We start from the raw sequence: 13,546 nt of genomic DNA, 5'->3' as shown, positions 1-13,546 counted from the left end.
ATTTATAACCCTGATATAGATAGCCTACTCGAAAAAACACGATAATCTCGTGCACAACTGACCATTACCTCCAATACCGTAAACTATGTACGTTTCGAGAAGACAAATATTTCACGCTATACTACGAAACGCGTGAAATTAATAGTCTTTTCTTGACTAAAGACGTTACCAATACAAAACTAAACTAATTAATGCAATACCAGACGAGTAGTTTAGAAATACGAAAAGAGCGGGCTGGAAAATGGAAAGTGCTTAACAAATGCAATGATTTTGTGACTAACAATCTTTTTTCTAAAGAATCACCAATGTATCCGTCTTTACTATTTTCACCCTTCCATCGACCGTGCCTTTTCCAGCAACGATCATTTATACCAGCGTTTGCGGCTGCAGTAGCACCACCCGCTCGAAGTGAATGAATACCTATGTTTAAATCTTGAACAACTTCTTTTAAACGCAAAATAAGACATTCTTTAGCTCGCGTATAACTAAGTGGCTTATCTTTGAAAATAAGTCTACAAATGTTTTTTGACCGATAACATGGCTTAAATAAAAATGTATCTTCTGTAACAGATAAACCTGCAACACGCATATAACGTTGTAACATTGTATATGGACAAGCTACAGACTCGCCTTTAGAAATAACAATACGGTCTCCATGGCGATATTGGTCAGTTTTGCTTTTTCTTATACGAATAGAAATATGTGAATCATGAAAAATAACATCATTACACCTAAGGCTACTTAATTCATCAAACCTTAAAAAACCTGCAAACGCTATTAGAATCATAGCAAAATCACGTAACACAAGAACATCGTCACTTTGAATGTATTTATCACACAACATTATTAAATTGTCTGTTGTCACAATATCCTTCTTTGTCTTAGGTTTTGTCAACAATCTTTTTGAAGCTTCAAGCAAATTTTTCACAAACAAATTATCAGTAGGATCGTGTAAATTTCTCAAAAAATGAGCCCACTTTAAACTATAAACATCATTTGAAACAATAGAACTGGATGATTGTTTGTCAATTAATTCTGTAAGATACAGGGCAACATGAATTGGCTCAGCGGGTATTGCTACCCCGCCCTTAGAAGTAATAAAATCCTCCCACTTTATTAAAATACGAATAATACTTTGATACTGTGCTGTCACTCTTCGACTTAACCAACAGTAAAGACATCTTAGACGACAGTTCATTGAAACTTCCATGACGCAACCCACTTTCATGTACTTCTGCATCTATACACCTCCTCAAATTCAGGCCTGCAAAAATATAAAATATCAATGTACTACACGAATCTGACAGCAATTAAACCGAATCCTAAATTTCTGCCGTCAAAAATGCCATTTTCCCCCGACCACGCTATGTCAGCTTTCCTGGAGAAAAAATAAAATGCTCAAAAACACTTCCGTTTGTCACTCCTCTTTCAGGGAAGAGAATAGGCCAAAATGGCGCCGACTTCCATATTGGGACTACAAGTGTGCATATACATTTATCTGAAAATATTTCATCTAAACAATTGACAACTAATCTAGGTGGCGGTACAAGCCAAAAGTTTTCATTGACCCATTTATGTTCTAATGCATTAATGCCGGAAGTCCCTGGGCACCAGTACTTTGAGAAAAACTTATTACATTGTGTGTTGTAATTGCATGCAAACAAATCAAATGTATGAGGACCCCATTTTTTATCTAGTGTCTCAAACACGTGACTTTCAACGGACCAATCGTCACTATCAGTACATCTACTATAAAAATCTGCTTCCTTGTTATCATCTCTTGGAACCCATTTCGGTACTATATTTATACTGTGTTGCGAACATGTATCGTGCACGTTAACCGCAATATCGTGCAAATACTGCTTTTTACTACCATATTTCAAAATTGAAACTGCATTTTTGTTGTCAGTATTTACAATAACATCTTGCCCTTCCAGGCTTTTAAATGAAGTATTTATAACTCTGTGTACAGCCTCTAGCTCTCTCCATGTTGAACTCATACCCGTTTCGGATTCAGACCAACAACCTATCACATGACTAGTTTCATCGCCTGCAATAAAACCTGCAAAGCCAGCTCCACTGGCGTCACAAAATATGACATTTTCAATATTTTTCACTTTGGCACTTCCAGCCTCTTTTAGAACAAATTTGTTTAATATTTTCAAATTTTCTTTCCAAAATAAAATTTCATCAAATGCTCTTGCACTAATCATAACCGGGGCCTCCCAACTTGCCCGACTTACCACACAGTCATATAACGACCTGGTTCGTAATCGTACTTTCTGACCCACAGCAGTCATCATGGAAATCAACTGACCAACTAACCTGGCTACAATACGTACAGGAAATATTGTCTTCCCTTGACCAATTTCGTCAATGAATTTTTGCAACAAGAGCTCTGTACTAGATATGCGTTCGTCGGTTACTTTTAAATAACCGTTTAGAGTATCCCAAACATAACCTAACCATACTAACATTTGACATGGAATCCAATGGCATTCATCTTCAGTGCGAGTATGAAACCAAAATTTAATAAATCATTGTGCACATAATCTGACAATTTTATAGCACTTTCATACTTACTATCACCTGCAAAACCATCGTCTAAGAAAAGAATGATTCTGTATCCAAGGGAACGCCATTTAGTAACTAAAACTCTCAATACCTTCGTGAAAATGAAACCTGCAGTCGCAATTCCGAAAGGAAGCACGTTAAAAACGTAAAAATGAAGCACATTATTTACTTCCCATGAAAACCCTAAATAAGTTCTGTGTTCAGGAGAGATCATTATATGATGATATGCACTTCTTATATCAAAGGAAAAAATGTAATCTCCCTTTTCAAACATATTTTTTGCCACAGACTGGTCTTCAAAGCAACACTTGTACTTAAAAAGTTCTAAATTAATGTGACGACAATCTAAGACTAAACGTGCCTTACCAGATTTTCCATAAGCTACTGTAAGAGGATTTACAATATAAGGCTGCTCTTTCACCTCAGAAATACAACCTTTTTGTAGTAATGACTTAATTTCTTGACTTACAAATGAAGAATTATCCCTTGCTGATTTGTTGTTTAACAAGAAAACTGAATCTGGAATATTTTTGAAAGGTAATTTATACCCATTTTCTACTATTTGTAATACGTACTCATTTGCTCCAGCATCTTTCCAGTGATTTATACAAGATTTTAACTTGCCAACTGGCGTACTAATTTTTGAACTATTTTCGCATTCAGCGTTTTGCGTAGATAAATATAACAAAGAGCAACTTATCTCAGAATTTGACTGTACATCCTTGTTCATAAACCCTCCGTCGTTTTGCAAACCAGCCCTGCAGTCGTTCCGCCAATGACCGGGACGTCCACACCGGAAGCACGTGCCAGGTTTACGGCCAGCAGATACGTTCGTCTGGTTCCACGTGGTCGATGAGCCGGCAATATCCTTATTTTCAGGTGTTAACGTTTGTCCTTGGAAATAACGCCCGTAACGTGAAAACGAAGAATAACGGGTATTTCTCGCTTTCCTCTCCTGTCTGAGCTTACGCTCAGCGTCTCTCTGGGACCTGTAAATCTTTTTCTCGTCATCATCGTTTTCGGCCAGAGGATGGGCCTCATATTCCATTACTACACGCCAACCAGCGTCACTTGAATCAGCAAGACGTATTAACTTCTGGCGGTGATTTAAAATGTCAATACCTTGAGAGACTTTTTCCATAGCAGACGACATGGCCTCACTTTGATGAGATTTGGCGGCCTCATGAAGATGCAAGTCTGCTTCCTTCATTTTGTCGAGAACACGTGCGTTTACTTTATGTTGTTCCTCGTTGCCTTTCTTACGAAACGTGAAAGTATCTTGTCTCTGTACACTGTGTTGTAGTCTCGTTATCTGCTCTTGAGTAAAAGCCCTCTGAGACTGTTCAAAATCTTCAAGCTTTTGAGTAATAAGTCTCTCCATACTTGACAATAAATCGTTTTGTTCTTCCATGGCTGCACTGCACACGCTCAAAATTGAAAGTGTACTTTGTTAGAAATCGTCTGGGTAGAAGTGAATAAAAATCTTTACACTCCGTATTTATAACACTGATATAGATAGCCTGCTCGAAAAAACACGATAATCTCGTGCACAACTGACCATTACCTCCAATACCGTAAACTATGTACGTTTCGAGAAGACAAATATTTCACGCTATACTACGAAACGCGTGAAATTAATATTCTCCCCTAAAGGTCTATCTTGTTGGGTTAATGGTAGCCAAGTATGTGGTTTTCAGAATTATTCAGAGATATTTATATGATAAGCGATATAAGTTTCATGTATTTTAACTGGTAAAAAAGAAATCATTTAACTTAAAAATACAAAGAAAATTACAAAATGATTTAATGAGATAAAATGAAAAAAAAAAATATGCCATTACCTATTTGCAACTAGAATAAACGCACCAAGTCTTGATTTGCAGCAGTTTTTTAATAAAGTAAATATGAAAATAAATATAGTACATGTATAAGCAAAATTAGGCAAATCTGCTACCTACTTCGTTTGATGACATTGTGCACTTCTTGAAATAGTCGATTCGAAAGTCTAGATGGTCCTATGTGGTATGCAATTACTATGGGCTGCATTTCGAGAACGTAGCCATGCTTTGTTGATCCTCGCTATGATACCTATAATAAGTCGCTTCTAAGAACTTAAAAAATGTGCTTCACAGTCTTTCATATCGATCTGTGATTTGCTCACATTACATTTAAAATGATTTGCTAGGCTTTTCCCTTAAACGAAAACAATTATTTCAAATGATATGTCAAAGATTTAACCATGATAAGATAATCATTTTGCATGTATTGTAAGTTACAGGGTACTGACAATATGACATCATGGAGTTTAGTATTACAATTCATTCTACTAGCAAGCTTTGGGTGTACACACGTATATAGTCAAGATGGACAATTCTATGGGGGATCTATAAGCTGCACGCTGGAAAAACAAGCTAATGACAGTTCTTTAGTAAATCTTCATTTTATCATTCTTTCTGCATTTTCATGAGATTGAATTTTAACAAGCAGTAATAAGTAGAAGTACATGAAAGGATTGCATTGATTTATTTGAATTTTACGACAACGAAACATAGCAGTTTAATAATATATGAATTTCCATGATTTGCATATATATTCATTTGAACAAAATAATGATTTTATATCCCTGTTAATCATTACATTTAATTAATTCTATATTGACAGCTCTGATTTATGAGAATATGATGTTCTTTTGCAGGTACATTACATATATTTTGATGTTGCATTATAAAACATTTGAAAGTGTTGTAAATTTGCAAGAAGTACCCTTATATAAACATGATATCATTATAATTAATAAATTATTCAAACATATTTGTTGATATAGCGTAAAATTGTAGGAAACAAGTATATAAAGAGATTTGACTTGATAAGTTATCATTTTATAGTGATATAAACTTTATTGGTCAATTATTGTTAGATCGTTGTCGAGCTTATAACTGGTTGGGTCCTCGGGAAAGGCCCATGTGGACCGGCATGCAGTATATCTGATATTGGTAGATCTACACGTGTAACTAGACCTGGTGTAGTGTCATCACATCCAGGTTCTCTTGGCGACTTTACGCTGAAGAATAAGAGGCATTTCACGACGACAACAATAACAAATATAAATGCGGTAGTGGAGAAGACATACAACGAAACTGTTAATGACGTTGATGAACACAGACAATGGGAACAGGATATCATGCATTTTAGCGTTTTAGTTGAGAAGGATCAGGACGAATCATTTATCAGGTTACATCAAATCATATTATATTGTATTCGACATCTTTAACATAACAATAATTAAATAAAAAAACATATATGCACTAGAATTATGTTTGTTTGTTTGTATTCTCATTTGAATACAAACCGTTTACTATAATATTAATTGTCAAAAGTTCATCGTAAACATATGGATCAATAATGCATTACAACAGTAGTTTTATTGAATTCTTATAACTATTCTATAATGTTAATAATTAAGTGTTTTCAAATTGGCCTTGTTATTGGGCTAAAGACGGTCATATTAGTCTTAGGCCAAAGGCCGAAGGTTAATATGATTGTCTAGAGCCCAATAACAAGGCCAATATCAAAACACTTAATTATTGACAATTTTATCAAATAATTACCCACAATCGAAAAAAGTTAAGTACTTAGTGAACAAAAATAACTAATGTGAAATTCCGTTGTTGTGATGTACTGCAAATGAGATTCTTGTTTTAAAAATTTCTCGGAAGCCTACCTTGCAGCAATTAAAAATGGCGACTTTTCTATGAAAATATAGCAGATTCATAATGCCAATCAAAATTCTCCAAGCTCATTATCTCCGTGTTTTCTCATAAAGGCCGTACTTATTGTAAAATGGCCTTGTTTTATGTTCATAATGTCGTGGTGAACTTCATATTAGCCATACATTTGAAGTGAAACTGTTCCTAATATTGAAAAGTTAATTAATAAAAAATGTTAATTTACGCTCACTTTCATATTTTTCTATTCGAATCCAAAAATAAAATGTTAAAACTATGAAATAGGAAAAAATGTGTCAACAAAGAACGCTTAAAACGGAAAGTTAATGTGGTCCGAGCTAGTTTTGCTTAAGCCTGTTTGGTAATGGCAAATTGATGTCTACACCATCTAGCACCGACTAAAACAATATTCAACATTTTAATATTGTAACGGGGATTTTTTTTAAATTAAGAAACAACCGGAGATGCTTACATCAGACGGTGATAATGGAATCTTCATTGTGACACGTTCGTGCTATTCCATGAAAAGAGGCATATGGTCCCCGTGGAAAACATACATTTGCCTTGACCAGTCCCAGATAAACTGGAACTTTGTTAAAGGAAAAACATAAGGTTTTCGCTGGAAAATAATGAAGAAATTAATGTTTAGTTTCTTCATATTGTTAGCCATACGTATAACTGACTTTCAATCAGAGATCTTATAGTTCCGATCCTTAAAGATCGTTCAGTACGACATAATTGTTGTGCTTGTGGTAATTTAGTTCTTTCTTTTCGGCTATTTTCTTGTTGGGTGGTTCCAGTATTCCTCACTTGAACTTCACCTTTAGAATACCGTATGTGGCCTGCTTTTTAAATCGTCTTTTGACGTCCTATATGTGATATGCAGGCTACATAACCTCTGAAGCCCTTTCAAAGTTCCATTTTATTTAGTTCCGCGCATTGTTTTCTAGTTTAGGGCACACGCATTTTTTTACTTGGGGACCATATGTCACTTATGTGTCACATTGAAGGTTCCATGATAACCGCCATATGAACACATCTGCGGGATGTTTGAAAATTCAAAATTGTACCAGTTGAATTCTGCTTAAACCGGTGCTAGCGGGGGGTGGGGGTGGACGGTAGTTTAAATTTGACAGTACCGTCCATGAACAGGCTAAATCAAACCGATCCTGCATCATTTTCAATTTTGCCGTGTTGGTCTTTCCCTAGGGATTCTTATTTTCTCTATTTTATGAATATATAAGATAAAAACGACCCGAGAAGTCAACCAGGGATGAAATTTAAAAAGTTTATGTCCTTTGTACACGTAAACCATATCATACATTTCAGCTTTGACGGGTATTCTAGGAATAACCTCTCCTTGCAAACTGGCAGAAATATGGATCATTGGTTTATGGAAACTCATATAAGATCTGGTATTCGAAGTGATACGAAGACAGCAAATAAAGGTCCCAGATCCCTAAGCAAACCATTTTACAGGTTTGGTTGTATAAACTATAATTACATTTTAAGGACATAAAAGAGGTCCATTCGTGGCAAGACAAATGTGATAGGCATGAATGGTTTGATAGTGAGTTTCATCATGCTATGAGATAATAAAAGATTAAAAAATGCGTTTTACCAAAATTCCAAAGAAAGACTAGAAGCTAAGTGTTTCGAAAGTAATTTAAATGTGTCAACCTAGAGACTAGCATGTGGGAGTTAAACTAAAACGTTATTGAATGAATAGTTTTAAGTACAATATTTTATATCTTTAATGATAATAACTCAGCAATGTCAACATAGAAAGTTCCGTTAAATGCACAATATTATTTTCTTTATTGAAGCAAATATTTCGAATATTTACAATAACTTTTTTACATTTTATACACGAAAAGGGTTGCCTTAAACAAAGTTTCAAAGATCAACATTCCAACATTAGATGCTGATGGAGATATCGTTAAATGTGAACAATCAGTTCTTTCAGAAGGTGGATCGATCTCAACGAACCCACCGCCAAATATCAAAATTTTCGATGTAGGTTTACAATACTGTAAAACACGCACGCAAGCACACACACACACACATGCTAACATCCACCAAACTTCAAACACTACATTATAGAATATATACTATTTAAAATATGTTTGCTAATTAAATAATCTATTAAAATTAAATGGTTCTGTAATCTTGTTTAAAGCAAATAGATTCACTGAAAAGAAAAAGCTTTTAACTGTCACAAGAAAGAATAGTGCAAACGTTCCGTTATTTTCACATTAGATACTTTTGCTTAAAATCAAAGTGAAAATGTTTGAAGGGTTTCTCATTAACTATTTTATTTACTCATTGTATCTTTTTGTTTTCATTGCATCAGAGCGTTTCTTTTCTTTAAAAATTTCATTGTAATTAATTTCTTTCTGTAAAATTTCATAATACCAAGAACTGCACCGTTTACATAAACGCATCATATTTTGCGGGCTACAGAAACAACAGTTGGATTGCCATTCCAGTTAGTGTCCGGGACTACAATAGAGATGACATTGTTTACGGTGCCGATTTTTACTCAGCGGGACATTTTTCGCTAAGTTCATCCTCTGTTCAGGTATTTTTTCCGTTAGTATGAAAGTGATTCAAGTTTAACAGCCAAAAGGTGTAATGATTATTCCTGTTTGAATTATTTTATCTATATCTTTCAAATATTCAGTAGAAAAAAAGACCACCCCCCCCCCCCCAAATTTTCCAGCTTAAAGTGGTGACAGAAATCTTCCCTTTCTGTGCATTATTTGAGGTACAAGCAGTAACATGTAACAGGGGGCGCCGTAGTCTAGTGGTTATGTTCGACGACTTCAAACCAATTGCCATTAACCGTTTTTGGATAGAATCTCGCCATGAACAATATCTAGCTAGCTTACACTCATACGTGCCATCTTGTGACATAAGCTTTATAGATCCTCTTTTATTCTGTTAAGAAATAAATTGTTTACACTTCGGTTCCAAAGGTTTGGAAGGGTGTAAATATTGATCAAGTGGATGTGAAACATAAGAATAGATAAACTTAGTAGCAAGGGGCTTTTTACAAAATGACCTACACATTTTTATTCATTAATAAAAACATAATTTGAAACAAATAATTTAATGTCAATAATAACATGTCTGTTTCTATCATCTTTATAGTTTGCTGTTCAAGTATTGGACAATTTAGAACAACCTTTTTTTGTTGAACCGACATTTAAAAACAATCATGTTTTTATCGTTTATGCGGGATCGACATGGTCGGCGGATATCTACGCTGAAGCACCGCAAAATGCGTACGTGTTGTGTAACATTCATACAAAATATAAAAATGATTTAAATTACTTCATTTGCGCAAATTAACGCACACTAATTTACATCAAACTTAATCGTAACTACATACTTTAAAGTTTCTTGAAAGTTTTAAATGATCAATTTAGCCAATGTTTCCTTTAGTTCAGATAAGAACATGTAGTTTTTGTTTGTTTGTTTCATTTTACGCATTTTCCCAACAGTATTTCAGTCATATAGGTGGGTAGTTTCCTAACCATCGTTCCTGGAGAGTTACACCAGTACTAGACTACCTTCCTCCACGCTAAACAAGAACATGTAGTATATACCTTGACTTTCATAAGTTTTATTATAGCACAATGTTAACATCTGCCATAAAAACAAACACAGTTAAAGTTATTGTACAAATAACTCACTATGAAAACTACATTATTTACGTATGATATGCAATGGTTTTTAGCAATGTACCATGATGATTTTGTTAAAATATTTGCGAATAAAAGAATGTATATTGTATTACAGCACGATCTATGCATTTAAAGCGTTTGGAATGCAACAGGAAAATGTTAAACTGCAAAATCCAATTCAACAAGATCTTGCACGTCCACAAATAAGATTTACAACTATGTCATGGAATCCTACAATTGCTGATATAGGAAGGCATGTTGTATGTGTCAAGGTCAATGATAGCAATGGGTTAGTGTTTTCAAATAAAATTTAAATTATTAAAATGACATGTTTAACCCTTTCCCTTATATACGCGTGTTTCGACTCCCCCTTTTTTGAGGCCACAAACAGTGAAACAATGCCCTATTAAGGCCCCAAACAAACACTGTTTTTCGTTTGACAAATGTTGATGGAAAAAAAACAATGAAAAAATTGTGATTTTTTGGCAATTTGAGACGTCCCGTAGCCATGGTAACAGGAAATTTACCATTGAGCATGCTGTTACAGAGGCTATGGTGTAGTCAACATTTGTGCCAAGTTTCATTAGTATTGAAGCATTTTTCATAGTTTCATAGCAGTTTGAACTTGTTACAGGAGGCTTTTCAATGAAAACGGCCATTTTTCGCAATATGCTCATGGGGTAAAAGGTTAAGCTATTACTAAAATGGATAGATGTCTAAATGTTGTAATTTGTCAAAATAAATATAGGTACTGTGGGACAATAATTATTTTCAAATGTGTTGTTATTTTTAAACATTTATTTAGAATAGACAGTGTATAAAATGTATCATATGACATCTTTTTGGTTATAGGAATATGCATAATTTGATTGATTAAAGAGCTATAATTACTAAATTAAGACTTCATGACCAAGGCTTGCTTAATTTTACTTACTAAATAAGAACTGTTTTACCTATTCAAACGCACTAAAAATGATTTAAGTCTATAATAGTTTTGATGTCTCATTTGTTAATAGTTCTTTCGGAAAATTTCATCCAGTTTAATTAAGAAAATAAATCATCAGTGGATGCTTGTGCTCTGGTAAACAATAACCTTAATAATAATAATTTCATAATGGATATTCTTTGAATATAGAAACATGTCTGGTTATGTAAGCAAACGATCGTTAATTCCTGCATTTTCAAGTTTTACTTAAAGCTTGTAATATGCTTAAAATTATACGCAATTCTAACTAATAGAATAGCCTTTGGAAAGATCGTTTTTATAGGTACATTTAATTTTCATACATGGTTAAGAATGCAAATGTTCTTTATAAACATATTTGACTAACCCTCCAAGCAAATCAAAATCACCTGTGCTTATAGTATCATCCAAGATGAATCATTCCAGCTATAGCAAACTAGGGGTCATGCGGCATTTTTTTCTCAGCACATCAGTTCAATATACATCAGTTTTACAGTTTTAGAAATCGGCCGGAACAATATGAAATCTGTCATGTAGAAAAAAAATCAAAAATATTTATTTACATAAAACTGGATCAAAGTTGGCATTTACCAGCTTTAAAGTCTTCTTAATTAAAACATTGGATCAAATATTCTTAAAAATTACTTAATATGTGCACAATAATACCAGTAAGTATACATTTCTTTAAATGTTTCAGAGCAAAGGATAGGAGTATTTTAAAGTACATTCATCTTGACGCGTTTTGACATATTGTCATTGTTTCAGTATATTCATTTGTTAATTTTTATGAATGACTTATTAGTTCCACAATAAATGATTTCCGTTTATTTTCAGAATTGATTCCTTAGAGGACAGGTGTTTCTCGTTGATTGTCCGACGTACGTTACAACATGTTTTTTTTCTGAAACCTAAAATAAAATAATCAAATACTTAGAAATTGATTAATGCAATTATCATTGTAAATCAAGTAATTAAGAAATGAAAAATCTAAACACATTAACATCATTGATTGTCAAAACTATATACGCTCAGATATTTCCAATTGCCTAATTAATTTTCACGCTTACACGTACTAGATCACACACATGTATATCATAAACATATATAAATACTTAAGACCTCCTGTTGTATATAGCATCGTCTTAAAGTCAGTTTGCCTTAAAGTCGAATCGGCATACTTGATTGGTTTATTTCTTTCCAAACATTAAATGAAAATTGAAATAAATAAAAAAGGAGGAAACACCAACGACAAAAGACGTAAATTATAAAAAGTAAATATAAAATAGAGTAGTTAGATTATAAATAATTTTACCATTAAAAGGATAAGGAAGTCAGGGAACTAACAGCATTTACAACCTCAGATTTTCAAAATCTCAATCTATATGAGGGGGGAACATACAAACCACACCAACCTAATTCACATGTTCAAGATGCTAACCTAATCTTCGACAACACAACGCACGCTTTTAACTGCTATTATAATGGTAAAAGAAAGATATTGAAAATATGCTATAGACCAATACTCAAACATTTACGCTTCAATCACTTGTCAGCCCTCATCAAGGTCTGTTCTGTAACCACCCCTGATTCTGTAAAAGAATCTTTTTAAATCTTTAAATTAATATATCAAGTCCAAGAGAACTTTGTAACAAATATCCATTTGAGCCGCGTCATGACAAAATCAACATGATGGGCTTGGGACCAGCATGGGTCCAGTCAAGCCTGCGAATCCGCGCAGTCTGATCAGGATCCATCCTTTTCGCTTACAAAACACTATTACAAGTAGAGAAACTGATAGCGAACAGCATGGATCCTGATCAGACTGCGCGGATGCGCAGGCTGGGCTGGATCCATGCTGGTCGCAAACGCATTATGTTGGTTTTGTCGTGACACGGCTCATTTTTTTTTACAGCTGACGTTTTCAATTATTCTTCAAGTTACACGCAGGTACGTGTTAGAAAAATTGTATTAATAAGTAAACACTAAAAAAGTTTAGAACTTCATTTTAATACTTTACAATGTATCTATGTATGTGGGTTTTACGTTTGAAATTTTTTTATCACTAAAACAGTTTATTTTCACAAGGTCTTTGAATATATAATGATAGATATTTAAAAGTAGTATAATTTGAAAAAAAGTCATTAATATTTTATTTCTGTTTCTTTTATAGTTCGATCAATCAAATACATTTAAAGAGCATTTTCCAATAAAAAATTATAAATTTTAGTTTATTTCATATTCAATTTCTTATACTGATGAGATAAATGGTAATTATGCTAGCATACCAATAACCTATTTATTTCCACTGTTTTAGAATAAGCCTTACTTTGTCGATATACCTTCACCAAATCAAACGATTGACTGCACACTTCATGCGACATGCACCTTAGTTCTTTATGTTATATCAGCAATGTAGGTACAAGTTTATATAGTATTTGACAGAGCATTGCAGGAGAAAATTTGGCACGTATCTTATTTGTCACATATGTGATACATGCAATCACAAAAATCACACCTGTCTCTGACAATGTGATCGTGTATGTCACACAGTTTTATCATTTTGCCTTTGCTTTATATTCTCTTTTTCTCATGTT

General features: G+C 33.7%; 1 protein-coding gene across 1 annotated transcript; it reads left to right on the top strand.

Moving 5' to 3' along the window:
• Window positions 1-4,840: 4,840 nt before the first annotated feature.
• On the top strand, window positions 4,841-13,383 carry LOC132729977 (uncharacterized). The gene is made up of 10 exons (XM_060715813.1): window positions 4,841-5,002; window positions 5,492-5,805; window positions 7,629-7,778; window positions 8,177-8,315; window positions 8,719-8,880; window positions 9,453-9,586; window positions 10,104-10,277; window positions 11,787-11,830; window positions 12,865-12,899; window positions 13,267-13,383. The coding sequence occupies exons 1-10, from the start codon at window positions 4,865-4,867 to the stop codon at window positions 13,366-13,368; spliced, it is 1,392 nt and encodes a 463-aa protein (XP_060571796.1). The 5' UTR covers window positions 4,841-4,864; the 3' UTR covers window positions 13,369-13,383.
• Window positions 13,384-13,546: the final 163 nt, after the last annotated feature.

The sequence above is a fragment of the Ruditapes philippinarum genome, unplaced genomic scaffold, assembly GCF_026571515.1.
Source record: "Ruditapes philippinarum isolate M1 unplaced genomic scaffold, ASM2657151v2 ctg15455_1_1_1_1, whole genome shotgun sequence".
NCBI lineage: Eukaryota > Metazoa > Mollusca > Bivalvia > Venerida > Veneridae > Ruditapes > Ruditapes philippinarum.
The sequence above is the reverse complement of the archived record's forward strand: the minus strand, read 5'-3'. Positions and strand labels throughout refer to the sequence as shown.

Excerpts from the sequence above, each read along its gene's own strand:
- LOC132729977 (XM_060715813.1), top strand. The coding sequence starts at position 4,865 with ATGACATCATGGAGTTTAGTATTACAATTCATTCTACTAGCAAGCTTT. Across the intron at positions 8,316-8,718 it reads CAAATATCAAAATTTTCGAT|AACTGCACCGTTTACATAAA; the intron begins GTAGGTTTACAA and ends CATAATACCAAG. Across the intron at positions 12,900-13,266 it reads ATTCTTCAAGTTACACGCAG|AATAAGCCTTACTTTGTCGA; the intron begins GTACGTGTTAGA and ends CCACTGTTTTAG.